Source organism: Bacillus rossius, chromosome 12, assembly GCF_032445375.1.
Source record: "Bacillus rossius redtenbacheri isolate Brsri chromosome 12, Brsri_v3, whole genome shotgun sequence".
In the NCBI taxonomy this organism is placed as follows: Eukaryota; Metazoa; Arthropoda; class Insecta; order Phasmatodea; family Bacillidae; genus Bacillus; species Bacillus rossius.
In genome coordinates this window covers 44,127,173-44,154,658 of record NC_086339.1, presented here as the reverse complement: position 1 = coordinate 44,154,658, position 27,486 = coordinate 44,127,173, and the positions used below count along the sequence as shown (strand labels likewise).

At 37.0% G+C, this 27,486-nt stretch overlaps 1 protein-coding gene across 7 annotated transcripts in view; it reads left to right on the top strand.

The window, feature by feature from the left end:
• LOC134537885 (zinc finger protein 883-like) overlaps positions 1–27,486 on the top strand; it is a 200,509-nt gene that overhangs the window by 112,674 nt on the left and 60,349 nt on the right. For 3 of the 7 annotated variants that reach the window (XM_063378793.1, XM_063378791.1, XM_063378792.1), the window contains exon 6: positions 18,680–23,387. The exons of 1 other annotated variant lie outside the window; for it this stretch is intronic. In XM_063378793.1, the coding sequence (XP_063234863.1) occupies positions 18,680–20,566 (1,887 nt within the window). In that variant the 3' untranslated portion in view covers positions 20,567–23,387. Of the gene's footprint in view, positions 1–18,679; positions 23,388–27,486 lie in introns of those variants that run through there. 3 more of the 7 variants (XM_063378798.1, XM_063378799.1, XM_063378797.1) reach the window with 2 other exon arrangements.

Here is a 27,486-nt window from a genome sequence, read left to right as displayed (position 1 = left end):
TGGTCGCCAGCGTGTAGAGCACACCCTCGTGACACCTGGTGGCAAGTCAGCTCACCGCCTCAGTTAGTTCTCCTTTACGCCACTAGAAAGCAGCGCCGCGGCGCCATAAGGCACTATGCTTTCTTCTCGCGGCCTGTAGAAGTCGATTGTTTGTTGCCTTCTGTTCTGGCCGGTAGAGAGCGCGCATGTCGTGATTTTGTCACGACCGCCTCGGACTCCTTCGCATGTTTTCGGCCCTGAGCCGAACCTTCCCCCTTTTTTTTCCTAGGGCCGACCGCCCGATTTAATTAGAAGCTTTGACCGCCATCGCCGGCATTTAGTTCTCTGACCTCGGCTACTTACCACGTATTCTCGGCGTCCTCTGTGCAAAGAGGCTTTTCGCGGCAATGGCGAAATCGTGTGCACAAGAATGTAGTCAGCTTGCTTTAGGGATGTGATCCCAGTGGTACAGTAGCCAGTCAGATGTAGTATTTAGAAAAAGTCATGTTTAGTTAAAAAAAAATTATTTTTTTAATTTTCCTAAAATTTTGTTTCTTCCGTGTCATCCGCGGTATCTCGGTGCGCGCCATCCTGATGTCGGCGCGAGACACCTCGCGAGCCCTGATTCCACACCCTGTTTGACAGGGTCCAAGTTTCTGGGGAGACAAATTGCTCCCCGCATGATCTTCGGGACCTGCAGCTGATTTTCCCCTTAAGAAGAGTTTTCCTCTCGGTCCGACATCATCCTGGGAAGACCCGGGTGATATGAGCTATATATTCCACTTGCATAGAATGAACTAAATTCATTAAAAATATACCAGCGAGCAGTGCCTTAAGAACTTAATCCTCAAGAACATGTAGAATCAAGGAAAGTAATAATCCATGTAATCATTGGGCGAATCAAATTTTGTTGTAATACTTCAAATTTTTGTTGATGTAATCATTTGTTTGTTAAGGTGTGATATGTATTGTTTTAAATAATTTCGGGGCACCCCCTTAACTTTGTTACTTACTAAGATCTTTATTGTCATGTCGAAATAATGCGAAAACAAAACCTCTTCATAATAAACCAGGGAAACCTATAGACCAAATTATTTATATAGTGTATTTATTTATCATATACCTTCTTCTATATAACGATCCACAAACTCACAAGTTGCTTGTGTGCAGGGAGTGTGAAATTTGTCTTGTTCACCGCCTCGTGCCCCCTCTGGTAAATTTCTTTAATTTTCTTAATATTTTGCCCAGCAGTTTCCAAGGCCTTTTTATTAAATTAAAATAATATAATTTTAGGGCACGAGGGGCGTTACACTATATATTGTTAGTATTGAACTCGTGCAGTACTTTTGGAGTAGCAGTGTAAGACGATACAAGCGGCCATAGAAGTGTTCGGATTGGTGGCTTACTAAAACAAGTGCCAAACCAATATGTTTACTACCAAGAAGTGAAAACAGGGAAGAAATATTTATACTAGCTACTTCGTGTTCCACGCACGGTTGCGCAGAGAGTACTGTTAGGGCTCAGACGAGACTGTACAATCATCTGCCAACTGTTGTGGTTCCGAATAAGCAGAGAGTTGTTTTGGAAGCCAAGGAGAGCTGATATCGTAGTACTCAAGAATGCATTTCATGAAATTACGTCACAACACATTTTAAAAAGGGGACATAAAACAAAATTTCTTTTCTTTTCCATTCCTTACCTGGGCACTTACAAGCAGATTTAGACTTTCACGAAACGGCCTTCAACCTATACGTATTAATAATCAAGCCAACAGGTGAACATCTTGTTCTTGTGTTTTTATGTATATATAGATATAATTAACGTACAAATAAATATGCTTTTAAGTATGTAGGCCTCTATGGACAATCTATTGCTACGGACCCAGACATTCCGTGGAATAGTTTAACGGAAAATTAGGCTCCCAATGTTGGCATGTTGTTGCCATGTCTTCAATTGCGTTAGATACAGTTGTTTTCAAACGCCTTCTGGTGATATAATAATAAAAAAAACCAGCCAACAGCGACTGAAATTCAAATTTAAGATAAGAACGAGTCTTCTCGTTGTAGTGGCCAATAAACAAGGAAGACGTAGAAAAGTAGCGTCGTCCAGTCTAGTCTGCATGTCACTGAATCACCAAACTTTAACGTCTCTACTGTTAAACATTTCAACCAGTTTTATATTCAAACTGTTTACAGACTGAAATTTATTTTTTCTACACTCTTTGAAATTACTGTAAAATTTCGGACTTTTCAAATAAAAATACACCTAATATAAATGAATAGTTCTTCATATTTCAGATGGCTCTTCGTAGACACTACTACATCATTTTAACTCCCGATTTCTGTTTTTAGGGTAAATACACAAGCAGAAGAAATGTGTGTTTTTGCAGGAGTTAACAGGTTTTAGAATGTTTTGCTAGTATACCAAGTTTATTTTCATGGATATACGATTAATGTAGTGCCCATAAATTCACGAAGATAACCGAACATTGACAAAGATCCCTGGATAATCGTAAGCAGCGTTCTACGTAAACTTAAGGTGAAAATTTTTAACAGCGTAAGGGGTGTAAATTAAATGTATTTTCTTTTTTTTTGAAATCCAGTATCGCATCGACAGTCATTTCTCTGTTACTTGGACCGCTTTCATGGTCCGCGGAGCACTACGACAAGCCTGCTCGAGCGATTAGCTGTAACCGACCGCTCGCTAAGTGGCCATTGCGTGCGCTTAGCCGCGGTTTAAAACTTTTATAATCTCTGCAATGGAGGGTGGTTTTGAGGAGAAGGGGAAGGGGGTTGGTTTTCACCCTGCAGACAAGCCGCTTCAAGGCCGCAAAGGAAAAGAAGGGGAAACACTGTCAGCCATATGGGCGGCAACAAACATTGTGCGCGTTCCCCCGCGTCAGACACTGTTAGGATCCCACTGATAATTCACACAGGCTATTTAAGCCGATGGGCTAGTGGTGCGTTCTGGGCAATAAAATAGGGGGTCGCGTCTATTGGAGTCGGGAGTCTTTTACGACATTGGAACCCTCCTCTCGCAATCCTGTCTCTTCCCCTGTCCAGCCCACCCCTAATAACCGAAGCATTGATGGATCGCATGGCTTTTTGTCATTGTTATTCATTGGAGGACCCGCCTAGAAGCCTCGTCCTGGTCTTGCACGGCGGCCATCTGCAATCCCACGAGCCCGCATCTGCCTTCCCCCCTTCCCCCCTCCAAGTCCCCACCACAACAGCTACTCGTCACGTTCACAATACCGCTGCTCGTACAGGCTCGTCCAAACGTCACACAACACATGTCCTATACAACACAGTGGAATTATAATGTAAATATCAATTTTTAAATCATTTTCTTGTTATAAACCATGAATTATACAGATTTTTAGCATTACACAGTTTTATTTTAACATTTCAAACATGGATTAAATGTATGATTTTTTACCCCCCTCCAAAATACCTTCATTGGCGCATGCCTTACTTGATAATGATTACCACTGATTCGTGGGATCTGTAGGTGTTATGCGTGTTGCATTAGTGCCAGGCGTTGTAAAGTCTACAATTGGTAGACACTGTTATAAATATACCTAAGAATCCACGAATTAAACAAAATAGAAGGAAAAAGTAATGCAAAGAGATAAACCCACAAAACAAAATTGTTTTTAAATATAGAACTGTTGAAGATAAAGTAAATTACATTTAATGTACGTATATACATACAATCACTCGCTTCTCGGACACAGGTGAGAACTGATTGATACGCAGTGTGTATTCATGCTCTCCCACAGTTTTAGCTTCGTGCGAGCATTCGTGAGAAGAGACGTAACTGATATGCCGTAAGTAGCTTGGCTTCTGGGTTGTAGCCGTGTCCTTGGCGAATAATTCACCGACGTAACGGTCGACATTGCAGTCGCCATCAGGGAGCAGTTACCTAGTGGGTAACTGCTCCCTGATGATGGCGACTGCAATGTCGACCGAAATGTCGGTTGCCGTGTCCTTGGCGAATAATTCACCGACGTTTCGGTCGACATTGCTGTCGCCATCATCAGGGAGCAGTTAGGCTACCTACAGTAGGTAACTGCTCCGTGATGATGGCGACTGCAATGTCGACCGTTACGTCGGTGAATTATTCGCCAAGGACACGGCTACAACCCAGAAGCCAAGCTGCTTCAGACAATGTCCGTGAAAGCCTGCGAACATTATTTGTATGCCGTAAATTGGCAAGGCCTCGGCCCCACTCTTTCAGCGCGGAGGGAGGGGAAGCATCCGGCAGGTCGTCACAGAGGGCGCCACGAGGCGGCGAGCAGTTTCGCCGATGCAGACTTTACCTCTAGTATTGCCATTAAGAATTTTCCGCGGTGGCATGCCTGTTAAAATGTAGGAATCAATGCAAGAAGTACCAGGGCATGTCCGATAGGTGAGTTACTTAAAAACTAACGATTTTTACTCCACAAAAAAGTAGGTTGAAAAATGCCATTTTCGTGATGTTGGTGGGGTCAGGAAAGTGTAAATGCGGGCACAGGGCAACTTAAATCCAACAGACTAACGTCGAATGTACTTTTTATTAATTTCCTGTGCAAACAAAAATTAAAAATCTCAAGTAGGCCTACTCTTTAAATGAGTGTCATAGAGGTAAATGTCTGCAGTGTCTTTCTTTCAGCGTCCTGACAGCACCCTTAATGGGAAATTGAATTAAATTATTTTTTTAAAGCTTTAATTACTCTGAGAACTGACAAAAATCAATCATTGTATACAAATTTATTTAATCATTATTTAAATAAACGACTTTATAATGTTTAGAATGTTTCCTAATTTCCAGGTTAATAATTACGAATTTTAAAGATATATGTCAATATTTCAGCATTGCTTACTGGAACCATATTTTGTTAAATATTTTTTTAAACTTACAATTAACATTTTGCATTGTGCAGGGATTGAACCATGGCCAGGAATCGATCGTGTTAATCAATATATAAATTGCAGATGTTTGTGATAATTTTTGAAAATGTTCTTGGATTTCCAGCTTAATAATTACAGAATTTAACAATGGCGGCCAAGATGGCCAACAAGTTGGCGGATGCCACGGTAATAAATACTACTGTACACTATCGGGTAAAAACTAAACTAATATGGTGGCAGCGCACTCTAACAGATTATGTGTGCACTACGCGACACTAGCGCTCCTAGTATCGAGTATTGTAAACAATATGGCATCAGTGCCCTCTCGCGCATGGTGTGTTCATTAGTGCTCCTAGAAGAAGTACTGAAAATAAAAATGGACCAGTCTCTGACAGTTATAGCTATTATTACTTCAAATAAAAAACAATACTTTTTTCAAATATGCGTTATTTATATAAATTAATTATTTAATTCTCAGATTGGTAAATGTCTCTATGGTCGCGTAGAGAAAAGCATATGTTTTCCAATCCAGAGGTCCCAGCTGTATGGTTCGAATTACCTCGCTACCAATGAATTTTGTATACAAATTATTTAATGAAACATCGACCTTATATGCATGAGACGGAGCGATGCTGGTGCACTCTAGAAACAAACAGCAGAAACCAATATGGTGGAAATTACATAATCCAAGATGGCGCCTTTGAGATCATCAATGATGGCGACCTCCAGCAGATGAAAATGTGATGGAGGAGGGTTCTGTAATTCACGATGGCTGGATCCAAAACGGCGGACGAGATCAAATGTCAAGATCATGACCTCAGTGGCTTAGGGCGGATTGCTTTTAGGAGCCTCAGCTGATTTTAGGAATTTTTAAGCTTTTGGCAATTTTTTTAGGAATATAACTTGAAATTTTCCCTAAAAACTAAATGTTTCCCTCGAAAATGGAACTAATTATATTTTTCTAAGATATTTTTTGGCAAAATTTTCCCACTAAAAACTGGTAATTTTGTTCAATTTGGTCAAGGTTTGGCCAATTTTGACAATGTTGAGTATTTTTTTGTAAATTTGGGAAATTTTTTAAAATTTTATGTCAAATGTCAAGGTCAAATTCAACTTAGATTACCGCCGTGACGTCAAACTTAGAATTGGTGTTCGCCTCAATGTTCCACACACTGATCCCTGAGCCTGAACCTTCGGTGCCAAGAAAAAAATACTTATAAAGTTAGTAAAAAAGGCATGAAGTAATGAAAACATTGATGGCATGAAAACATTTTTATTGGCCAGGGATATCATCACAGATTTAAACATTGTCTATCTTTTTTTATGTCTGTCAGAGATTCAGTAACTGTAATATGAAGGAGTCACTTATATCAAGCCCAGTGACTAATTATCCATTCAAGGTTGTCTCATTTGATTAAGTTTAATATATAGGGATTCCCTATCCAGTATTAGTAGATTACCTCTCACGATTGGTTGTGGTTGATAAACTGCATAATAGAACTAGTAATCCTGACATTGAAAAACTGAAGTCTATATTTGCTGGGTTGGGCATCCCATAAAAATATATTATGCCTTTCGATAGCTATGAAATTTTTTCCCCAACGATGAAAATTTACCATCGCAACATTGCTGAAAAAGTCGTAGGGATTGTAAATAATGATAAAAATATGTGCCTTTTCAGTCAGGATCTGAACTTCTTTCTAATGATATATTGATCTACTCCTTTTATGCAGTTCTTAGAATGGATTCAGTTGTCTACCTCAAATGCTTATACTTGAAGGGAAAAACATTCAATCACTGCCGTTTTCAGGCAATTCGCCGAATGCTGTGCTTTGTAATAGTAAAATAACGAACAATAAATTATCACTAATGCTTATAACTCGAGAACTGACAAACAAAAATGCTACCCGTAATATTTTGCAAACCTTTTTCTAGCTACACATGAACCACGAAAACGAATAGACGTACATAACAGTGCGTGAAGTGGTCTCTGAAATAGATGTAATTTCAGTCGGAGGGGAAAAAAAAAGAATAGAAACCTTTTGAAATAGTTTTTCAGCCCCTATCCAATCCTTGTTTATGCAAATGAAAGAGAAGCTTGCACAACAGTTGAATATCTTGTGCGATGTTGATCAACCTAAAAGGAACTCGGTCGACATTAGCTTCACTTCATTTTGTTTCTCTCCTACTGGTTCTCTCTCTCTTTTTTTTTTCCAAATGGTGGACCAATCGCGGCATGACGGATGCTCCCCAGCACAGCTCTGCTCCGACACGGCTCGGGCATGCCGCGGCTTCAATCAGCGGACACGGCTGATTAACTCTCGTGTGACTCATGCGCGTGCCGGGTCGAGGAGGTAGGGGGGGGGGGGGGAGGTAGCACACACGGACACGCCGAGCGTGCAACATCCCTGATGCCCTCCCTCCCATTACGGGCAGCCTTCTTTTCACACACGAGAGAGCCAAACTCCCGATCGTGCATCTTCGGTTTTTTTTTTTGTTCATTGTAAATAAATATGGCGGTGTTGATAAAAGGATACTAATGGTCAATTAGGTTAGGTTAGCTACATTATAAATACTTTAAAACATTATGGACGGTTGATTTGGTTAGGATAGCTACATTAAAGATACGTAAAAAAACATGAACTTCGGGGAACTTCGGGTTTTGGCTCTCTCGTCTGTGAAAAGAAGGCTGCCCTCCCACTACAGCGTGCTCAGACAGACTGCAACAACCCCCTCGCCCCTGGTGTATTGTCTCTGATAGCCAGCGTTTGGATTGGGTGCTCTTCTTTGTGTGTTTCTTTCGGTTTAACGACTTGAATATTTCTTACTAAAAAGGTTTGGATTGGGAAATAAAGACGTTTTATTGGGTTAAACAGTTTTTGTCATACATTTTAATTATCTAAATTTGTTTTCGTGTTTAAGCATACAGTGTTGAATAATGGAATCCCTAAAGTTAAAAAGTTACTGGCTGCTACAAATAGTTTCACTCATGACGCCATTGGCGTTTAATATTCATTTAATTTTTTGAGAATAACTACAAATGTATTAGTACCGTCAGTAGACACTATTATATGGTATTTTAAAATTTGTTAATTAAGGATCTCTGGTTTAAAAAAACACATTTTTAGTATATTCGAAAGTTAACAAATTGTTAAGGCACTAAAACGTTCGTACTAGCTGTCAAATATCAACTATTCAGAATGTAGTATTTAATAAATGAATAATCACGAAGAATTACAAATGAAAACAGTCTGTGCTTTGGGAGGCCATTAAAATTTTTGTTCTAACCATTATTAAACTAAACTAATTGTTTTTTGTCATCTTATACTAGAAGATTATTTTCATCGTAGTTAAAATCATAAAATGTAATCGGAGAGTTTAAATTATACTTGACTTAATTACTTAGACATACTAATTGAAACATTATTGTTGCCCATTGAGATGTTACAAGGCTGTTAGGGAGCAGTCGTACATAACCTCAACAGCTTAAAGAACAATTATCGGGGAGTGCGGTGTCAAATACAATTTTATTTAACAAACAAACTCCGTACACATTATATAACATCTCTTCAAAAGCAAGAGTGGTTCCTATTTTCTGTGAGATTTATAGCAGCAGCTTACAATTGCAGATAAACTCGAGCTTCGAACAATTTACATAAACGTACATTAATACCTTGAATAGCTCATTAAAATATGCATTGTACTCGTTCCCATGAAAATTTAAGAGGGAAGGATCGAAGCTACATTAAGACTCGATTATGACTAGAACACAAAAATTTACAACAAAATAAATATAATTTATAATCAAAATACCAAAGGATTTTACGCTAACTATGAGGCTTAACGTTGAACAACTCGTTTTAGCATCGCGAGCAAACACACAGCTCTCAAACAAAACTTTAGGGCTCATTAAAAATCATTACTTGTTTGCAGCTAGTAAATATGGGCACATTAAAGTCACGGATGCCTCAATCAAAGTCCCAGCACTTGAAATTTAAAAAATTTAAAATAACGCTATTACTCTATACTACCCGTGCGTGGGCAATAAAAGCCATATTTCAAGAAAACATAAGTAGATAAAAAATAACAATTAAAACAGTACAAAATACAGCAAATTCTGACTTGTGAATTATGATAAAAATGCGCGAAATCTTCCTCGTGGATTAACACCGTCCCGTGTCATGGATGTCAGATTGAAAGCACAACTCGCCGGCTGACACTGTTGGCTTAAGGCGAGTTGTCCTGGGAAGACGGGGGACTACCTCGCCTTCACTTGAGTAATGGGACCTCGGACCCTCCCAGCAAACGTCGTAGCTTCCACAGCTCCGCTTGATGCAGAAATGTCCGCCTCGTTTCCACACTCGCACACACTCTTCCACACGCGAGCTGCTGAGTGCCGACGCAGAAGTGATCAGTCCACTTCAGTGTTCAAGTTGTGGCAACTCCCAGCGCTGATTGGCTACTCGATCGCTGCCTCGCAAGACGTAACTCAACGGACTGACGTAACTCAACTACGTCCAGGTTACCGAGCACCACACAATCCAACACCAATACTAGTGAGAGAAAATTTCACACCAAACTTTATTTCTACCAGGGATGTCGCTCGTCGTATGTCATGGTCCGATACACATTGGCACCGTCTACAAAACAATCCTTATCACTGACTTGATGTAAGCGTTTGGACATACGCCATTGCTAAGCACATGTATGTCTGTAGAAGAAAACTACAAAAAACCCAAAAGACAAAAACCCCAAATTAAGCAAAAAATTGCTGTTGTCAACAGAATATAAACACCACATAATATTCCATAACAGGAATATGGTCACCAAACAAAGAAAAACAAACTTTGTCTTTTGGTTTTTTTGTAGTTTTCTTCTACAGACATACATGTGCTTAGCAATGGCGTATGTCCAAAAGCTTACATAAAGTCATGCACTCCCATTGCACAAATCTTTCAAAGATAAAATCCTTATTACTATTTCACAGGTCAGTTTACGAATGCAACGCCCCGTGGCGTCACCTGAAGAAAAAACAGTCACTTCTCGTCGATGCACTCCCGAGTTCTTCTGCGCAACTCGTGCGCCGTGTCGTCTCAGCTCACTCGCCCCGCGAGTACCACCTTACGTGCTGCATTATCTAAGTGTTCCACCTCGGGAGCGGCAGCAACATGTCGTCAGTCATGGGTGGCGGCGAACACCTTGGACAGATTATTCCGACCGTACGGTCGGCATCCTCACGTTCCCCTCCCACATATGCGCCCTAATAGGGTGGGGTGGAAGTAGCATTCCAGTTCGCTTTTTATAATACATTCCAGAGCTTTTAAGAAAAACAGAACTGTTAGGGATCGCTCCCTATTGTTGATCGGGAAGGTATTAGAGCTTCGGAAATGACCAGCGGCTGGGGCCACCAACCCATCATAGTCACCGCCTCAGCCCCGTACCTCGCTCAGATGACCAGACAGTTGGCTGTGTCCTGAGCCCTAAGACTTTGTCAGCACTGCTGGCGCCTTCCCCGATCTCCCTCGAACAGCATGACGTCACAGGAACAGGCTGCGGCGGGTCTCGCAGTACTTGTTCCATGCAGCTCAGCGCTGACTAGAGGTTCATAAACACCCCCTTACCCCTTCCCACCGTGTAAGGACTTCGCGTTCCTCGATTATTCCATCCTAGCCTCGTTCGGAACCATCTGAGACACGGGTCACGGGTCACGGGTCACGAGTCATCGGTCACCGCGGAGAACCTTCTCAGCCAGTGGAGTTAAACTTCGTGCGGGTTGCCTGTCCCACAGGGATGACCAGTGCCACCAGGAGTGCTGCTGGTGGTAAACACATCAGGGGTACAAAACTTTGACGTCTTAGGGGCTAAGTGTTACGTGTCACGGGACACTGGTAACAAGGTAAAATTTTTTAAATAGCTCTAGAAATTGTTGGAATTATAAACGGTAGTTAAACTTGAAGCCAGCTTTTAGAAATGAAAGCTTGCGTTTGAAAGTTAAATATTGATACAAACGTTCAAGTCAAAATTAAAACAGTACAAAGTATAATTTCTTGAGTGACAATTGGTTGGAATCATGTGACACAATCATAACATCCTAGCATGTTTTTGCTATCAACGTTAGGTTATTATTTTTTTTTTCAGAACCACAGACATAATTTTGACAGATAAAACTTCTCATGCAATAGAATTTGCAGTAAGAGTACGTTAGCGGCATTATTTAACTGGCATTGATAATATAATTTTTTTTAGGCATATAAAAAACTTTGAGAAACGTAGCTACTCTTAGCGTAAGGGGCAAAAAATGATATTTTCAATTTGAAAGTGCGCAGTAAAAATGAACACGGTGTTATTCTAACTTGACTGGTTTTAATGAAATGCGAGCTGATGTGCAATTTTCACTAAACCCTGTTAAACATTAAAATAACAAATAAATAATCTATATTTATAATATAACTGTTTGAGTTAAAAAGTCTCTACATGAGATGCACTTAAAAATAATTACTGGTAACGGCTGCTAATATTATTGTTAACTAAAAAAATAGCTGAAAAAAATTTGTCTTTTTGATTGTTCGTTTGTTCAGAAATTACTCGAAACCCAAAAACTAACTTCAATATTACCATTTTGTGAAATTCAACACCGTAAATTGCTTAAAGAATGTTGGATATGGTTTTAAGAAGATTAATTATATCTCAAAATATAATCAAGGATAAAAATAGAGGTTTGTAACTAGAATAAGAATAAGAAAGTTACCAACCACAATTTTACCATTCTGCGAAATTAAAACCATTAGGGATGAAAAAACGGTGAATATGGTTTTAGGATAAACAATTATATTTCCGAAGTTAATCAAGCATTAGAAAATATATTTGGTACTAATAAAAAATATTCTAAAACTACCAACCACATTTTTACCAGTTAACGAAATTCAACCAATAAGTTATAAAAAAAGTAAAAAGGTTTTAAGATAAAATTTTATTCTTCGAATCTAATCAAGCATAATTGCTATTTTATACCAATATATACGAAAACTATCAACAACTATTTTATAATTTTTCGAAATTTAACCCTTAAGTTGTCAAAAATGGATAAATATGGTTTTAAGAAAAAATAATATTATCTCTGAATATAATCAACATGTGAATAAGCAATTATTTTCGAAAATAAATTTGATATCTTTTCTCTATATTCTAAAGAAAAATGCGATTTTTTGAATTCTTAAAATAATGTTAGTATCTGTAATAAGGTGACATTATTTAATTATTTTTAAGATAACATATTCTTCATTTAAATGAAGAAGGCATTGATTTTACATTTATTTAAATTGTCCAACTCATGAAATGAAAAAAAAAGAGGCGTGATTTCATCAAGTTAAAACGAATCCTCGAACACACTAAAACCGGAGTTATAAAACAAGTCACTTAATTTATACGAAAAATTAAAAAAGACCTACGCATATCCACTTAAAAAAATTTGTCATTATTGTGCGATTTTGTTTTGAATAAAATATTTATGCACCTGGCAATGTATTGTGTTTATTTCTTCAGAATTATTTTCTGAATTAATCACTTAACTTTCTTACAATGGTAAAATATCAACAATACTCTGACATTGCGCTAGTGAAGCGGCGAGTTTTTATCTAGTAAACAGGGGGGTGGGGGGGGGGGGGGTAAATAAAAAAAAATGAAATCATGACCTGAGAAACAAATTACACAACAGCTAAGGAACCACAGTAAAATGAAAACACGAAACATCTCCAAGATAGCCAAAGATATTTTTAAGGCATGCAGCTGGATGGTCTCAGATCTCGCCTGTTACCAGAACCACGCTTCTGAAGTAAAAAAAAGCCACACTTGTGAACTAATCCTCGTGCATACACGCACGCGAACAGGACGATTGCCGCTTGTAGCGGTGTGTGTGTCCCCGGAGAGGCTGCCGGGAGATGGCTGGAGCCACAGGGGACTCTGCCCCCCACCCCAACCGCCAGGCAGACGTAGCTTATCGCCCAGGCGACACCCGCCGAGTCGCTTCCCGCTCAGCGAACTAAGAAAAGGCGGATTGATGAGCTTACTTCAAAACGAGCATCTCCCCCCTCCCACTTCACGACCACACCCCCTCGCCCGGCACGTGTCTGCGGTCTGATACGCAGGGTGGGGGGTTGGCAACACTGTATTCCAGATACCGGCGTCCTTAGCCGCCTCCCCCTCGGCGCTACGGGAGGAAAAGTTCGAGACGTAAAAACTTCCAAATTCAATTTATAATCCACGCTCGGTATTAATTTTAAGACCGAATTTTCTTTTTTCTTAAATAACTTAGAAATCTTAAAGTTTAAAAGACGAGAAAATAAAAGTTTTTTTTTTTTTTTTTAGGATAGCTTAAAATGCTTTTTTTGCGGTTCAAATGATATTTTTTTTTCTTTCGCATAGTAACTTTGTGATTCCTCTGATTCCCTTGATGTAAACACTTCACAGCGCACATATTATCATGTTTTGGCTTTAAGTTGCAGCCAGTTTTAACTAAACAAATGCATTGTGATGGGTTATTAAAATACATTGTCTCAGAAATAGGTTTTTAATTTTTTTAAAAGTAAATTATTATAATAAAATGAGAGTTTGCGTCTGTAATATTGTCATATTTTCCCGTGAGTGATGCTGCTTATAAATAGATATAGAACAAAATTAATTACATTAAGCAACACATGATCAAAAACGGGAAGAAAGAGAACACTCTAAAACTTACAAATTTTTTTTATTTATTCCAAAAAAACTGCATATGTTTGTAACTAGTCTTTGCCAAAACTCTCATGCACATTCAACAGAAATGGGAATTTTTCAGCAGTATTATTGTGAGCACAATTTATATAGATTAAAATAAAGCATTGCGTATGTGACATTAAAATAAAAACAAATCATTACAATTGTTACTTATAAACTACTGAAATTCTATAACGGCATTGCGATCGTAAGAACAATAGAGAATCAATAATTAATTGTCGTGTACGATTTGTTCTAGGGCCAACTATTTAAGTTTTCATAATAGCGTGGCGTATGTTTTAGAAATACCAACAATATTTTTAAAACATTCCATTCCATTATGTCAGTAGTATCAGTAGTATGTATTGGCCGGTACTGAGGTAGATTCCAGGTTGTGGATTCTGTATGTTCATTTCGTTAATTGGGCATCGTCAGTTCTGTACTCAGGACTGATGACTAAATGGTTCAGCACACCTTTGTATTGTAAGTGTAAATCATTTGTCAGGTATTCTTGGTTCTAAAGTGGGCATAAAATAAGCTTATATTTTCTGGTCCATTTTCTTGTAATAGCTTCCATCAATAATGTAGGTCCAACAGTGCGACGACTATTGTTTTATCTGCTTGAAACAGGACATAATTGTTTGAAATATATAACAATTTTCGATGGAGATTTTCTCTTGGTTCGGGGTCTCTTGACTTACACGCCTGTCATTGTACATGACCAGTTTAAAATGTCCGCCGAGTATTGAAAATAAGGTCGCTTGGCTACTGGCTGTATGCGCTTGACCAATAATTGGAATTGCTTTCACAACATGCTAGTAGTGCCTGGCCTTCGACGAGACGTTTCTGTCAAGCCACTAAATGTGCCTGATACCAACTGTACGTGCCTGGCCAACTGTACGTGCCTGGCCAACAAATGTATGTATGTCTTGGCCGCAAAATGGAAATGTTTGGCTACCATCTGGACGTGCCTAGACGTGTCTAGGCCAACAACTGAATGGACCTGGCCGCCGAATACATGTCTGGGTTACTGATTATTCGACTGGTTATTCGACTGTCGTGTAGAACTGACCTGAAAACAAATGCCAAGGCATGTAACGAACTTTTTTTTTGCACTCCAAGAAGACTTTAGGAATAGAGAAACGATAATAATTTGTTTGTTTTTGGACATGTATAAATTACATAATAAATTGTTGAGTATATTATTTTTATTTCTAGAACCTGTAACTTAAATGGTAAATTTAATGAAATACATATTTTACCAGAAATTAACTTTTCTTCATCGTCCAGGGAAATTGCACTGGAATCTATTTAATAAAACAGTAAATTAATAAGTGTATTTTTTAAGGATTTTGAAATTTTTCCAAATTTATAGCTTAATAATAATTACAGAATTTCGAAATGGCAGCCCAGATGACCGATAAGATGGTGGACTCCACGGTAATAAGTCATACCGCACTCTAGCGGGTAAAAATTAAACTAATTGGTGACAACGATCTCGTGTAGTGTGCACTACGTGACACTAGCGCTCCTGGTATCGAGTATTGAAAACAAAAATAGCGCCAAGATCCTCTCGTAGGTGATGCTATTATTCCTTCAAATAGAAAAATTACATGTCCGAATATATGTAACTTTTTTTTATATAGGTACCTTATTTAATTCTCCATCTGATAAATGTCTTGATGGCCATGCTGTCAAGTGTGTATGTTTTCCAACTCATAGGTTTGAGCTGTTGATGTACGAATTATCTCGCTTAAAATGTATTTTGTATAAAAATTATATATTTATAGGTCAAAAAAGGGATATAACAATATTGGTAGATAATGGAATAACGATCTTACGTGCAGGAGACAGAGCGATGTTGGCGCTCTCTAGGAACAAACTGCAGAAACGAAGATGGCGGTATCTAAGATGATCGACTGTTCTAGAAACCAAAATGGTGACTGTGACATGATTTCAAAATGGCGGAATGTTCCATAATCAAAAATGGTGGATTTAAAAATAGAGGATCCAAAATAACGGTCGGGATCAATGTCAACGGTCATGGTCAAGGTCATCCGAGATGGCCGTCGTGACATCACAATCCAAGATGGCCGTCGGCAACACCGCCATCACACTTCCACTCCTGGCGCGGGAGGAACTATTATATACTACGTTCGTATTTGCTAGAATAATTATAGGGAAAAATATGCGTGTCTGGGTTTTCTTGCTGCTGAGTATATAATACTCCAATATTTCAACTTTAGCTTTATTAGCTTTGGAGTGGTGATTGTTTATTATGAAGCCAAAACTACCTTATTTAACTACAATTTTATTAATAGTTTTTGTTAATCTAGTATCTGAGTTACTTATTCATTCAAATGTAATTTAAATCTGTGATTGATTAACAAGCCACCAAACATTCATACTTTCACAGATATAATATTAATAGGAAAATCTCGTGCAACATTTATCAAATACATCTCAAAGCCAGAAGGTATAGAATAATGTGATATTTAAAATGTGGGACGAATTTCGGAATGTTTGCCCCTGATACTACGCATGCTTATTGTTTTTGTATACTTCTGGAGCCTTTTTACGTGGGCAGGATAGTTATCAGAGACAATCGATGCTTTTAGAGCTGAAATAGAATCACGTTAGCTGCGTTGTTTAATCGATTTTAAACCCTCCGTAAATGTTTTGGGTCAGTCCCCATGGCAACAGTTGTATAATCAACAACATACACAGAAATGCTTTTAGAATTAACCGTAACAAAATAATTATGACATCAAATATATTACCTCATTAAAACATGTTCGTAAACTGTTGTGCTACTCATGCTGTGAGGTTACGGTTTTTGTGGAAACAGCCTGGACAGTTTTGTTTGTGGTAAGTTAAAGTAAAGTTTAAATTTAAGGTGAGTGTATATTCTAAAAGAAAACAAATGGGTGCGTGTACTTAGGTACGCGCATGAGAAGTTATACTTCTTTGGAATCATTAAAAAATAGTTTTTAATTGCATAAAAATAATTATTTACAATAAAATAATAAAAGGGCTGGAAAATGATAGTCAACACAGTCAATAAATGTTCAGTTTAAATTTGAAAAATTAAATAAATAATATTTAGAGAATTATAAATATATATGACATGATTTGTACTAAATATTATAAGATTCTTAATTTTAAATATTTATTATTGATTTTTTAATATTTTAAAAAATAATTTTAATAATAAATTAAAAAATCTAATTTAAGTTTATTCATTTTTTAAATTATTACTTTCTTAGTTTAATATTCACTTTTCATTTTCATCAAAACGTTTTCATTAAATTTGTTCAGCTATTTTTTATTCAATTTAATAATAAATAATAAAAATTAATATTTTAATTTGATCGATTTTAATTTTTAACACATTTTTTATTAAATGTTTTATTAAATTGATTTCTTTATTTTGTAAATATTAAATAACCAATAATAAATATTTAACATTAATATTTTAATAATATTTAGAATTAATTATATTAAATAATAATATTATAATTTATATCAATAAATAAAACATACGGATAGTTAACCTCAATTATATTGGAGCACTTGAAAAAGTATATATGCACAATTTGTTTCACTAATATTTACGAATAGTAAATAATAATAATCAAAATATTCAATTTAAATCATTACTGAATATAATTTATTAGCACATATATAATTCGCACTTGTATGAAACTAAAACACGTGTTGTGGATGTAGAAACTAGAAACATGTGGATAAATATTATAAATATGAAAATAGTAATCAGAGGCGACGAGCGTGCCAACATGCGCGACTAATAGAGGTTCTATTTCTATTTTGTTGGGAGATTTTTTCGAGACTTAATGAGCGCTTTATTGGGCAGCTTCAACCTGTTAATTTTGTGTTACAGTGATGCGCGCGCATCTTAAAATTTTACTCTCATCATTTTTTCATAACGCGCCTAAAGAAGTTTAACTTCAAAAAATATTATTTTGTATTCTCACAAAAAATAACATTTGTTAACATTGACACGATTCAACTTCATTCTATATAAAGGACTTAAAAAAGTGAAGGGCTGAAATGGGCAAAGGTAAAGATGAGCATTGAATACTTCTTCAGCCGATAATCATGATGTAGCCGAAGTCTTTTGTTATTCAGCCATGCTGAGAACGGGAAGCAGTCGATGAAGTTACAAATCATAATGAAAACAAATAGAAATGATACAGGCAACCATGCTGTGACTCGCCTTTATAAAGGCAAGATGGGGCAAATAGTCTGTGCCTAGCCTTAATAAAGGCAAGCCATGGCAACCATGACCGTGTCAGCCAAGTAAAATGACTCCATCTTCCTCTGTCCCCCTACCATTCCTCATTCTTCACTTTATTCCAGTCTTCTCCTCTCATCTGTACTCCTTTAACCATCTGCTCTTTCCTTCTTCTCCTTGGTCTTCCTTGCTGTCTTCATCCTGTGTTCTTCAGCTCCATCATTTTCCTAGGCAACCTCTCTTTTCCCATTCTCTTCACATGTCCACACCATATCATTCTTGCTTGCACTATCTCAATCCTGGTCCTGTCTCGCCTCGTAACTGCCGACGTACTCCTCATAAACTTCATTCCTATTGCTCTGATTTCCCCAGCATCTCTCTTATCTACAGTCCAAGTCTGCTCCATAAGTGACTATGAATGCAAAGTATTGTACAACACTCGTTTGCACTTTAAAGGCACCTCTTTCTTCCATACCAAATCTCTTACACGCCTGTAGAATGCATCTCATTATTTTCCTCTCCTTACAATTTCCTCCTTGTTTTCCCCCCTCCCTCCAATACACTTCCTAGATACTTGAAGGTTTCTACCTGTTTTAACTCAACACCATATAATTCAATGCATCTTCTAACTCCATCATTGTTCCTCGTCATGACATTAGGAATGGTAAGAATGGAAATTCTTTGGTCTGTAACCAGTAAATATATTTGCGTAATGTTACTATGAATTTACTGTTAGTTTTTAACTTTCAAAATGTAATTTCATTTTATATTTCTTAATATGTTTATTCTTTCCATTGTTTTGCAGATGTGGTGGAGTAAAACGTTTTCGACAATGGAAGTTGTGAGGCTGTATATTTACTTCCACCTCTTTAGAACTGGAGACACAAACAACCTTAGCACGAGTGTCCAAATCGGCCAAGATCAGACCTACATACAAGGCATAAGTGTAGTGTCAGTCATCAACAGGTATTTCAATAACAGTTACTTCATTGCTTTTTACAATGTACATTTACCACCAAATTCATTAATAGATTTTATTTTATCTCATATTCAAATGAAGATACATATTCCCATTCTACATATTTATGATTTTGAGACAGATAAAATGTATGATGCTTTTAGTAGATCAGAAACTACAGAAAACAACATAGGATACATTGTTCTTAGTGACTTTAATAGTGAAGTGTGTCTACCAACATACAATTGGACCATTCTTCCATTCTGGAATCCTCAAGCATTGTTTTTGCTGATTATAACTGATAATTCAGTAAATAAGAAGGAACAATTTTCAGGGAAACTTCAAGATTGTTGGGACACCTATAATATTCTCAACATTGCCATTGTTTACTATAAAGGATTTATAAGAAATAATAATGTGTTTATAAGTACTAAAGTAGTGACTTACAATCCTTTTATGGAAAAGATTTATGAAGCTGAAATCGGAATAGAAGAGCCCAAAGGAAATTTCGATGTGTACCCACAGAAAATTCATGACACAAATGGTTACCAGTTTTATATTAGTTCAGGCCCTGTTCACGAACAAGTGGAAATAATAAATGAGAAAGATGGGACAGTAAATTATGTTGGACCTAGCAGTCTTGCAACATACTCTGCCATCAAAAAGTTCAATGGTTCCATGAAAATGCTTCCCGTGTCACATTCCATTCGAATCCAAGATCATAAATTTTCGAAGATACTTTACGCCGATGAGGCTGCATATGTTTGGCCGTTGACTAAATGGTACACGTATCCTCATGAATGGTCATGCATCACATGTGTAGTACCGAAAGCTAATATGATACCCAAATACTGGAACATTACAATGCCTTTAACTAGCTTCATATGGTTGCTATATTTAATTACGTTTACAATAGTAGGTGTATTCTCAAAACTTGTTGATCATTATGGTAACAAGTTTCAAGGAAATACAAATATTTGCTTCGAGATATTCCGCATAGCTGTGTCTGGAGGAAGTGAAGCAATATCTAATTCTTTCACACAGAGGACAATAAATATGATGGCTATTTTCTTGCACATCATGGTTGCAAGTGCCTATCAAGGGTCGCTTACAACTTTTCTTTTCAAGACACATTTCTTCCCAGACATAAACAATTATGACCAGTTCGTTGAGACTGATTTAAAAATGTCTGCCTTTATTTCATTAGATGACTTGTTTGGAGTTATAGACAGCTTAAACAATGAAAGCCCACTTTTTAATACTTTCCTCGAAAGAGCCGTTCTGATAACAGAAAACTCTGAAGCTCTAGATATGGTTGCAAATCACAGAAATATCTGCAGGATTATGCCTCGCATCACGGCAGTGCATGATGTGTCGCAACCCAGGTATTACAAGAATGGCTACCCCATGTTACATGTCATGAATGATTTGTGTTTTAACGTGCTAATGACTCACTGGGTGATGACACCGAACAATCCTTTTCTCGCTCAGTTCAGTGATGTCATTGTGCACTTGATGGAAGGAGGTTTCATATACAAGTGGAGACTTGATTACACTGAACAGTCCCGCAAAATGGCATCCATGTCAAAATATGGGGACTATCTCACTCCTGTCTCACTTTATCTTATCACTATACCATTCGTTGTGATGTGTTTCGGAATGCTACTGAGTGTGGTGACACTTGCATGTGAAATTGTGTACTCGAATGTTACTGCTCGGAACCCTAAGAAATAATTCTTAACAATTAAGTGCATGTGGTCATATAAATGCTATAACCATGTGTCTTAGAACATTCACCGTCTTCAAACATGTATACTACAGCTTCGAGATTAGTCCTGCGGGAGAATGCGAAGTCCTTCACCGCCACCCACAACTGTAGTGATGCACCACAGTGCCGGCCAAAATTATGTGGCACAATTACCTGTTGTGTAGTGTGTGCAGTCAGATGTAAGTACCGTTCAGTAATTTATTGAGAAGTCATCGCATAGTTCTGCCATAAATTTTAAGAATAAAATAGTTTAAAATGAATAATAGCTAGGGATTGGCGTTGATAAAAATTCCACACGTATTTTGCGATTAAGTACAAAAAGTACAGGAAAATTGCTTTATTCGCTTACATGATTTTTATATGCATTTACATAATCTGTAGGTGTATACATAATTGAACATATTTTTCATCTTATCTGTGATGTTTTAATTTGTATTTATTCAAGTGATGAAAACCTAATATCATCTTTGTTTCGATAAAAAAAACTGGTCAGTAAAATAATAATTTTAATGTCGGTTTATACACTTTTATAACACATTTATTATGAATTGTGGCAAGAGTATTTTAATGTTTTAGGGGCGTAATGGATTGTTGTGATATTGGTCGATTGTGGAGCTCGAGTCAAGGTTCCTAATCTCTTAAATGTTATTAAACCTCAAAATTGTAAATTATACCCAGAAAAATCTCAAAATACCTTAAAAGCCCCGTAAAATAAGCCATTTTGAGGTAAAATTTATCCCCAAAAAATCTAAACATTCGTAATTCCCTTAAGATTGTTAGTTCTCTTCAATAGTACTTACTTATTAACGTAGCTTAGAATTCCCCCTACTGCGGTGTCTGGCTCCTTTTCGCAGGCAGCACCAAAACCAGAAACTATGCCCCACAACGGGACAAGATTCAAATAAATAAGCAAGACTATTAAACCAGTGAAAACCATACACTCGCAGTTAATCCCTACTACCGAAATCGAATAGTTATTTGAAAGGTAGTTTATACAGTAAACTAAATTCCGAAATTGAGTCGGTAAAACCGATTAAAAACAGAATTAACATTTACTTGAAAATATGCCAAACAATTACAAGTCACCCCTCCATTCTCTTGAGTACAAACACATATTAATGCTACGGCAAAACACACCAACTAACATGGCCATCTTCGACCCAGCATAACAATAATTCTAAAATATGAAGGCCAAATTCTCTAAAATATAAAGTAATAAGATAACCAATACATATATGATATTAACCACACTACAAAAAATAGATAAACACACGGTTCTCCAACCTAACCAATAACACTTAATAATTACCAAGTGCAAATTTATGCTGAACAAAATGTTCTATTCAAAATTATTTAGTTCGCTAAGTCAACTAGAGTCGTACTATGAATTCTCACTGTGGTACCACTATTGACGCTCAAAGAAAACAATCTAAATTACAATAAGTATTTCATCAAATACAAATATTTAATTGAACATCATAGGAGTCGTGAAATAGAGGTGTCAATCATTTCCCTGGACGATTGGAACATTGTAGTGCAGGCGCAAACATAGGATTATATTCAAAAAAGTTCATATAAGAAAATATTGCTAAGTGCTTTTCTTAGTTTTAGACGCAACCAATTCGCACCGATCGTGATAGTTATGTCTCTGGACAGTTGTACCACCCACTGTCTCTTAACTGCCAACCACCATCCTTTATATTGACCAAAGGCTACAAATGCCATGTTTACCTAAGTCAGGAAAAAAATTATTATTATTTTGGTCAAAACTATAGTATACTACCATTTACAGCTGTGTTTACAGTTCAATGCAGACAAACTTATAGTGTGTAAAATACTATCAGCAAATTCTAACGCACCACTCCATTCTGCAGCTATAAACTTACTCACGCAATACTTTCCACAGTTATTTAAATATGTTTTAAAGTTTTGTTTTTCCCCTAACCAGACAGTAGGAATGTATCCTGAGTGAAAATAGGCAAATGTAACCTAGCCCAGTTCGCTGAAAACAACTGCCTAGAGTAGTCTCTTTTCGGGCGCGGGCCTCATCGGATTTCTCTGAGGTTTTCTCCGAGTCAATATTCGGCCGGGAAACCTTCCATTGCGGCAAGTAGGTCATATCGTAGGGGCTGACATCCCCTTCTTCGCTTTATGTCTCCAAGATGTTGTGCCATAGTGTTTATAGTTCTGCCAGTTTGTCTGTGGTGGTGTTGAAATTTTTTCAACCTCTCTAATTATGGTTTGAATTCACTGCTGCCCATGGAAATTGGTGAAGTTTTCCTTTTTGTCTCACTAAATACACCTTTTTGATTTCGCATAGAGTGGGTTCAACTTCACCCCCGCGCTAATCCTTTGGAAAGCGCCTACATCTAAATTTAGCCAAGTGACCTGAACCCTGGTTGGCCTGTGCTTCCAGACTCTTGCTTAGTTGGTCTTTTTTCGGCCATTTCTTCGCTTTGTGATAAAATGTGTCCCTCTGAAGCTGGCAGGGAGAAAAGGCACCATGAATGTGTAACTTATATAATAAGAACTGTTAATTCTCTCTCTAGCTTTAACATTAGGGGTAGTAGTGGTTTGGAAACAACAAAAACTGGCTATGAAAATTTTTTGTACTTTATTTCAGTATTACAAAATCGCTTAGTTTCTGTAGTGTTCCAATATAGTTTGTTTATTGTTTTTACCCAATGTAAAAGATATATTGTAAAATGTCTGTCCGAAACGTTTGTAAATTATATAACATTTGTAACTAACATAACTTTTGTAATTATTGTAACTTTATGTTATATTTTTACTTAAAAGGATTAACTGTTTAATGAAAACGAGATAACAATATTTATGTTTTTTGTTTAATTTAATAAGGCATCTTTAATAATAAATGCAGGTAAACTGTAAACCTATGCGTATCCTATTTATTTTCTTTAGTTGTATGTCTCTCCCATAATAACTGGTCCTGAGTACAAATTTAGGCCAAGTCCAGTAGTAATATAATATTTACATATTGAAGGTTTTGGTACATACCAAAGCAATTGAATCAGGAATTTGCAAAAGGTACCAAGTCCACTTTTTGAGCAAATTCATGTTATACGAGATTTCGAATCTCCAAAGTGTTCTCTTTGCTGTCAGCAAGAAAAGGAACCAAGTCCTGTATAAGAAATACGATAAACGGACTAGTAAATATATGTGGAACTTGCAAAAGGTACCAAGTCCTGGACTTCTATTTCTAAGTACCGCCAGCTTGTGTACAAATCTGATGTGAAAGGTGTTGTTGAAGTATATGAACAGCTACAGGGGTTGGTTAATCATACCTTTCATCTCCAGCTCCCAGGACAGTTGAGACACATTGTAATGCCTACAGACAAAGCTTACAGAAATGTAACTGTACCAATTAAAAAAACTAAACTTGAAGACATTCACAAGTGTTTGTGGTACATTGAGGTTCATGATGAAGCTCTCACATTCTACGACAATATACTACATTGGTCTGCCACAGACTAACATACATGCCCATGTATGCCACAAGTGCATTATTTTGTTTATGAATACATTATTGTTTTTGAAGGATCTGTTTTCATGTTGTTTGTAGTCATTTAAATAGCATGTACTAAGGTTCCACTAATCTATACCAATGATACTATGCATTCTCAGATGTGTAAATTTAATACTTAACATTTCTTTATGGGTAAATGGTATCAGGTGGTGTTGTTGTAAAATATGTTTTTGTGTATCATATTATTAATTTTGGCATTATAATATACCAACACACTACTATTATATAACCAAAACATGTTTTATGTGCCATTGATTGAATGAATGATACTTCATTTGCAAAAAGTAACTTTATTGATTTTTAAAATATTTCAGACAAAAGGGTATATATGTGAATTTCGTTTAAATCATCACACACCCACTATACTTTCAATTGATCCATTACTGATAACCTGTTTCATTACCAGGTCGACAATAATATGTTTTCTGTTGTTTCCCAACAATCTACTTACTTGGACTTGGTACCTTTTGCAAATTCCTGATTCAATTATACCAAAGATCTACAAGTATTATTAAACATAAATCTTTCTCTGTTTAACAAATAATTAACTGGAACATTCAGAGTTCCCCTTGGCCTCTACAAAAATCTTATTAACTTTCTAGATTTTTCAGACAGCACTCTTTTCTTCTAAGGTATGTTGTAATTGTATAAACGTGAACTATCAGAGGAGCTACACAAAGAGTTGCGTTAATAATTGTAAGCTGTAACTTTAAGCATTGCAAAAGTAGCATTTTTGCATCGTACTGGGATCAAACCAAGGACAGGAATCGCTCGAACGTATCAGCACAATAATATGTGAATTTTTGATGAAACATTAAGGAATTTTTTTCCCGAACTTCTAGTTAAAGAATTATAGATTTTCAAGATGGCGGCCCAAACGACCAACAAAATGGCGTATGCACGGTAGTAAATACTACTGCACTCTATTGGGTATTATTTAAACTAATATGGTAACATGCTCTCTAGCGGATGATGCATTTACTACATTGCTCTAGTGCTCTTAGCAGCAAGTATTGAAAAATAATATGGTGGCAGTACCCTCTAGCAGACGATGCTATTATTCCTTCAAATTAAAACAAAATACAAGTCCGATTATGTGTGTTATTTTTGTATATACCTTATTTTATTCTCGGTCTGGGAAAGGTTGCGATGGCCATGGGGTGAAAGGCGTATTTTTTCCAACCCAGAGGTCAGAGATGTCATGTTTAGAATCACCTAGCTTCCAATGTATTTTGTATAAAGAATTTAATTTAATAAGTCGATAAAGTTCATAACAAAATTGGTAGGTAATGTAACATCGACCTTACGTGCATCAGACAGAGTGATGTGGTTTTCTCTAGGAAAAACAGCAGAAACAAACATGGCGGTATCTTAGATGTAGATCTCCAGCAGAATTTAAAAAAAATTGTGACTTGATCAAAGATGGCGGTCTCTAGCAGCTGACAAGATGGTTAACTTAACATCAGAATCGAAAAAACAGTGGCAGTGATACCAAATCAAATATGGCGTTTGTGATGTCATAATTAAAATATTTGGAATGTTATAGTGTAACGAAAAGTACAAAGTTCAAGGAGTGGTGACATCGATGTCAAGATGGTGGAAATCAAGATGGCGGCCTAGGTCAAGGTCAAGGCCATTAGTCAAGATCAAGATCATAGGTCAGGGCCAAGACTCAATTTCAAGGGTCAATGTCATTGGTCTAGTTAAAGGTCAAAGTTCAAAGTGAAATGTCAAAGTAAAAGGTGAAGATGGCCGCCATGACTTCAGAGGTTGGTCGGTCATTGACCCTACCTCACACCTCGAGCTAGATCCAGGACTCGGTGCTCCCAACATAAACAATACTACTAAACAAAACATGAAAAATTGGACCAAGCCTTAATCCTCCGTGTATAAATGCTGTGCAACGTAAAACCCTGCCTTCATTTGTACCATTCCTGTGTAACCGAGTGCTAATCCAGTTCTGGCCATCATTTTAAACTTACTGTTCAAGAGTGAAAAAAAAAAAATGCTTTTAGTAATAATTATTTTTCTTAGTTCTGAGAGAAGTTAAGAGTAGTATAGGAATGGGGCTCCAGCAACGAGCATTACTCCTACGGAAAGAGTGGTAACTTCCATGTTAAATGCGTGTCACAATAAGCAGACTGCTATGGAGCGACCGCAGCGATACCATGTGTGTCGTGGTAAAACCTGAACTAACAAGCGTGCGGCGCATGCTCATTAGGAGCCCTTTTTTTTAGCTGCCACGTGCTTGCTTTTCCCGCCATACACCATACAGAAAATTAACGATTTGTTTGTAAACAAATATGCAGAGAAGCAAAACATTCTTCACAAAGGATGTTACTTTATATTATTTTCTAAACTAAATTGGTCAATTACTTTGATATTGCCTTATAAAACACTTGTAATGAATTTTCTCGGCAATCATTATGTACTAAATCGAAACAGGCGTAACTCGGACCTATTGCATCTCTGCATGTTTATTTCTAAAAGTTACACTCGTTAAATACTTAACCTTCTTTAAGCTTTAAATTGCAAAGAAAGGCTAATATTCTTGTTAAGGTGCCTGATATTATCTGGTTTGTACCATATGAAACCCCGACATGTCATGTTAACCATAATAAATATATTGCCAGAATGGAATCACTTTCGTGAGCATTTTGTTTGGTTTAAGTTTCCATGCGCATGTATAAAACGTACCTATATTTTAAAAACATACAGGCTTCTAACCCAGGTGTGAATACATTTAATTACACTTTTTAACACATAGGTCAGGAATGTTCTGTTATGAAATGAATCTAGTTATCATGTTCGTTACTAAAGTTTTTTTTCTCCTGTAGGCCTGACTAAATCCTACTTTGTTACCATTAAAACCAATTTTACCACAACTGGTCTTACAGTTTCAAACCCCCCCCCCCCCCCTTCAGTGGTTTTATACACAGTTAAACATTAATAACATATTACCTCAAAATGCTGAATTACATGGTACACAAATAGGCCAAAATTGCATTTTGTAATAGATTCTCACTTATAGAATGGGCCTTAAATGTTGGCCAGCGCATACAGCTGGCTTCGCAAGGAGGTGGGAGGGAGAGTTTCACCACAAACTATGTGGCATTCCTACAGACCATGACATCTTTCTGCACACTGCAAGCCTGACCAAACCCCTGCTTGGCAGGTCCTCACAAGGCAGCAGTAGCTAGGTAGGTAAACTATCTTTCAGGCGGAGCAGCAGTATAGCCATACAGACTATACATTAACATATTGAGAAGCGAGAACATGTTTATACTTTACTAACTACTCAGTGAAATTGCGCTGTTGCACTGCATTGCCAGTCGCCAC